Source organism: Oncorhynchus mykiss, chromosome 17 (genome assembly GCF_013265735.2).
Source record: "Oncorhynchus mykiss isolate Arlee chromosome 17, USDA_OmykA_1.1, whole genome shotgun sequence".
NCBI lineage: Eukaryota > Metazoa > Chordata > Actinopteri > Salmoniformes > Salmonidae > Oncorhynchus > Oncorhynchus mykiss.
The window spans coordinates 15,833,587-15,839,172 of NC_048581.1; the positions used below are offsets into that span (position 1 = coordinate 15,833,587).

The 5,586-nt window shown below is 43.3% G+C and overlaps 1 protein-coding gene across 1 annotated transcript; it reads left to right on the forward strand.

The window, feature by feature from the left end:
- Positions 1-1,847: 1,847 nt before the first annotated feature.
- LOC110518739 (homeobox protein Nkx-2.3-like) lies at positions 1,848-5,099 on the forward strand. Its single transcript, XM_036949090.1, has 2 exons — positions 1,848-2,596; positions 3,696-5,099. Exons 1-2 carry the CDS (start codon positions 2,125-2,127, stop codon positions 4,328-4,330), a joined length of 1,107 nt encoding a protein of 368 aa, XP_036804985.1. The 5' UTR covers positions 1,848-2,124; the 3' UTR covers positions 4,331-5,099.
- Positions 5,100-5,586: the final 487 nt, after the last annotated feature.

Here is a 5,586-nt window from a genome sequence, read left to right on the forward strand (position 1 = left end):
TGCTGCAGCTAGCTACTCTTCGCATAGTATTTTTGTTTACTTATAATGTGTACGATGTGCATGGCATCTTTGGACTAACGGGCTGCTGCAGAACGGCTAGCTTATAGGCTAGTCTAGGTCTAGGCTACTCATGTTATATCGGTTATTGCCAATTACCTACTGTTCAAATTTGGGAAATTACAATAGTGTTATGTTTGTTATCCTTGATCAAAAACGTAGATCTGTTGTTCCACAGCACTAATTAATGTGGGGACCGGTGCTGCGTTTTTGCATGCAGTCTGTGGAAGGTCGAAACGTGTACCTGCTGTGACACATCTGCTCTGACATTACATACAGATGTCGTTTTTTGAATGCAGTAGAGTTACACCCTTTCCTTCTTGATTCATTGGTGTATTGTGAAGCATATACACTGAGTGCACAAAACATTAAGGACACCTTCCTAATATTGAGTTGCGCCCCCGTTTGCCCTCAGAACAGCCTCTTCACAGAACAGCCTCTTCACAGTACTTCAATATTTTATATTGCCCACTGAATGGCGCACACACACACACACACAGACACACACACACACACACACACACACACACACACACACACACACACACACACAATCCATGTTTCAATTGTCTCAAACATTAAAATCTTTCTTTAACGGGTCTTCTCCCCTTTCACTTGTCTGGTACCATGTGGCTCAGCTGGTAGAGCATGGCGTTTACCACGCCAAGTTAGTGTGTTCGATTCCCACGGGGACCAGTAGGAAAAGATAAACAAAAATGTATCCACTCAACAGTTTAAGTCACGCTGGATATGAGTGGCAGTTAAATGACCAAGACGTAAACATTGAAGTGGATTTAACAGGGGCTATCAATAAGGGATCACAGCTTTCAACTGGTCAGTCTGTCAATGAAAGAGCTTGTACTCATATTGTTTTGTACACTCAGCGTAGAGCCACATTTAATTTCAACAAACAGTGCAAGATACACATACCTATAAAACCGTACAGGCCTACTCTGTGGGCCGGTTCCCCGCAAAAAGATTAAGCCCTAGACTAAAACGCATATTCAATGGAGATTCTCTATAGAAAGTGTTCGAGTCCAATATATCTGTGTCCGGGAAACCGGCATGTCTCTATGGAATATGTTGGCCTAGCAGAGGCCGGACACTTGACCTTCACGCAGTGACAGGCATATAGCTCGGCGTTTTCTCCTCCTGCTTTTGCTCGATAGCCTGTACAGATTTCTCACTCACGTCCCCAAGACATATGGCACATCCACAACCTGTCATTGACGCACTCCAACACAATATGTAGATGAAGTTGACAAGCTCACAAAAAGGGAAATTACTTTATGTTCAGTATTTCATTGTCACAGCGCATGATCAGCTGGGTTTCATTTCCTCGTTTTCGCCATGCGTAAAAGTCATATTTGAATTCCAGTTGATGGCCTACTTTGAAATATATGTATATTTTTTTGTCACTGTGTATGCTATTTCATGCGCTCCTGGAAAGAGGGAGCATGCATATGCGTTTGGTGAGAGTTTTCTGTCTCTCCGTCGTTCTCAAATGTGATTCCGGACCAAGTTATTTTAACAAATCATCCAAAACACATGAATAAGAATAACACTGATAAATTCGTAAATTAATGGGCAACCTACATGCCTATAGCGTAGAAAATGTAGGGAGGGTATTATATATAGCGAGGGGGTGTACAATGGAGGCGGTTCACCCTCTTCAATACCTCCGCTCTTCTCCCCTCCCAACGCGTCCAAATACTTAGCTCGCTCGCGCACTGGCTCCTCTCACCACCTTCCCTTTCTTTCTGTTTCGTACATCCCGCCCCAGACCCAGTGACATCACGGGAAGAGACAAGGGGCTTCGCCCAGCCCTGCTCCCATCTCCAGTTACAAAAACACACAGGAACTCAATTGTCAAAAGATCGCACCGCACGGCTGGTTTGTCTGTAGCCTATGGAGAACCAGGCCACACTTATAGGACTAAACCTTTAACCAAACCTTTGTTTATTTTCATCAGGGGATGAGTTGGGATATCCAGCCGTTTAGCGCGCGCACCTCCGATTACAGAGCCTCTAAATCAAGTATTATTTAAAACGGGGTATATAGTATCATATGTTACTCAGCGGGTTCCATTTCCTTGATGCGCGCGAGCAGGACCTCGATGGCATGATGCTCCCGAGCCCGCTCACTTCCACGCCGTTCTCAGTCAAGGATATTCTGAAACTCGAACAGCTAGAGCAGCAGCAGCAGAGGCAGCGATCTCAACAGCACCAATCTCGACATCTGGACCCGCTACAGATCCAACACCTGTCCCACACCCAACAACACTTAGTACACCCGGACTCGACCCAGCAACAGCAGACCCAGTCCCAGCACTTCCAGGCGCCACCGTCCTGTATGCTTGCTTCAGCGGTCGACAGCCCTCCGTTCTCGGACGGGGAAGACAACATGGCTTACCTGAGTTCTCTGGCGGCCCAGGACGGGCATGGAGAGGCCAGTCTGTCCCCGGAGATGTTCGTTCATCCCGGGATGGGTCACCTGATCGACCCGAAGCTGGAGGTAGACCTGGAGGATCAGGAAAACAGTGAGTTGAATAATAAGATGATTATTTTGATATTTTTGTTCTGCTGAAAATGATGCATGAACAAAGGGACACAAAGCGTCGCTTTGAATAAAATACCTAATACAGCCTCTCAATATACACACTCATGATCGTTTGCATCGACGGTATATATACAACCAGAAAATGTAAGGATAAAGCAATACATTATTGCGGAAGGTGACAATGTGTCTTATAAAGTGTCTTGGTTTTAGGCTAAATGTTGGGCGCAGGAGTTTCGTGAGTGTGTTATGATTTCAAAAGACACAAACGAGGTCTGTTATAATTCGACAAAACTACATTTTAATCCCAAATGGGGCCTGGAGATTGTTAAATAATTAAATAATCTCGTCTTTAAATCTCGGACTTTTTGAACGTTTTACAAATAAAACATTAATTTAGGTAGGCAGGAGAATAAATATCTCAACGGGTATAAATATGTTTTCATTATGCTATTGTCTTTATTCTAAGGGCTGCATAGACTGAGAAAATAGTTGAAATCATGACACACAAATGTTATTGGACTATAACTACTTTATAACCAACAGAATAGCATGAATGTTATAACCAATATAATAGCTTGAATGTAAATATGTCTTTAAAATAAACGACACAGAGTAGGCCTAGCCTGCAACCAAGTGAAAGTAAACATTGTGGAAAAATAGTTGTCTTTGGTTTTGATTTATGGTCATAACTTTAGACAGTATTTCTCACAATATTGCGCTTTTGTTTCTTTTACTTCATTTATCTAAACTCATTTATCTAAACTCATTTATCTAAACTCATTTATCTAAACTCATTTATCTAAACTCTATTATCTAAACTCATTTATCGTGAAGTATACACGTTTTGAATAGTTTGGACGTTTTACTGTCACGGTGTTCACAAGGTATACTGACTGACAAAATAATTATACATTCATGTCAGTAAAACGAAATGAGTTAGCTATACACATTCAAATAAGTTACATTATGAAATATATTTCCCAAAATATTTTGTATTTTTATAGGCTACTTTAATAAAACTATATTCCTATTTTCAGAGTAGCCTACAAAATATTTATGCTCATATCTTGACACCACAGAGAGCTGTGGCGTGGTGTCCAAGCCGCTGGAGGGTGAGGACAGCGGCCAGGGGGACTCGGATCGGCCGGCCAAGCAGAGAACCAGACGGAAACCCCGGGTCCTCTTCTCCCAAGCCCAGGTGTTCGAGTTAGAGCGACGCTTCAAGCAGCAGCGGTACCTGTCCGCTCCTGAACGAGAACACCTGGCGAGCACTCTCAAACTCACCTCCACGCAGGTCAAAATCTGGTTCCAGAACCGACGGTACAAGTGTAAGCGGCAGCGGCAGGACAAGTCCCTGGAGCTGGCAGGACACCACCACCCTCCCCCGCCAAGACGAGTCGCGGTGCCGGTCCTGGTCCGGGATGGGAAGCCCTGTCTGGGCGGGACTCAGAACTACAATGCTCCGTACGGGTCGAACCCCTATAGTTACAACGGATACCAGGCCTACACGTACAACAACCCGGCATACAACAGCAATTACAGCTGTACTTACACCAGTATCCCTACTCTCCCCCCAACCACCACGGCTAACCCCTTCATGGCCATGAACTTGGGGAACATTGGGGGGCTTAGCGCCTCTCCACAGCCCCAAACGCACCAAGGGACAGCGGTCACGACATGTCAGGGCTCACTGCAAGGGATCCGGGCCTGGTAGCCCCACTCCGGTTACACCTTGGATAAAACCAGAGCATTGTTTTACACCCTCACCGGTGACATTAATCGAATCCTCTCATGCCGTTTTTTAAAGGGTTCTTCCCCTTTTTAAAATAAAGGGAGTTATTTCTCTGCAGTATTTCGGAAACAGTGTTGTTTTTATGTAGTTATTGTCCTTCGTGTCTGCCTGGTGGGGTGGCTGTCGTTGGATTAAGACTGAAAAGGTGCAAATTCAACATGTTTACTCCACTCTCGGTGACGGTCATCAGAAAGAAGCTGTGCGTAACGGTTGAAATGGATTTATGACCAACAATGGTCGCATTTTATTTGAATGACCAACTATCCAGTTAACGTTGGATATATAGGATAGGCCTAGTCACGAGACTAGACGTTTGATAATTGTGATATACGGACTAAGGGTGGTCTAGTTACTTGTAAGCATGTGCTTAAAAGGATGTCCGGATTATTCAACACTGATGGCCTATAGGTGAAGTTCCCAATCTCAAGGATTTGCTTGATATTTCTAATGTTTCTTTAGCCACGATGACATGAGAAGTGAAAGAGAGTGTTTGATTGTTTTCAAGCTTATGTAATCCATTGACATTTATTTGATTAATTCCATTTTCTCATTAAAAAAAGTCCTGGAATGGCAGAAATTGAAATGGAATCCAACCTTGGGCTCTGAACACAACTAACACCATTTTATAAAATCTCATAACTTGCTTTCGAAAACGAATAAATTCCATATTTTGCTACTTTGCGCAAACTTTCCACGGTCCATTACATTCTTTGTGAGGCTCTTGAGAGTTTTCTATGGTGGGATCCTAATTCTCCCACTGTGCGTGTGCGTGAGTGTGTGTGTGAGAGAGAGAGCGAGCGAGATGGATAGGCTAACTTCCCGTTATCTACAAGTTGTTCTAATTTGTCAAGATGTCTGATATTATTGAAATATCACCTGCTTTTCGATGCGCCTTTAATTACGAGTATATAAAATGGGGATATAAATAAGCAATAATGTTACAACATGCTGGATAAGAATAATCTCTGCAAATCACTTTCATCACAATCATTTTCAAAAAGCCACATCTAAAGTAGAAAGACGACTGACAATGAATAGACTACATTGAGGCATGAATGGCCTCTTGGCAAGATACGACATGGATATCAAGACAAGAAAAGGCTCATTCTCTCTCTTTAGACACAATTCCACTCAACCGGTGCACAATATTTCAATGAAAGCTGTGCATTCAAAATGTC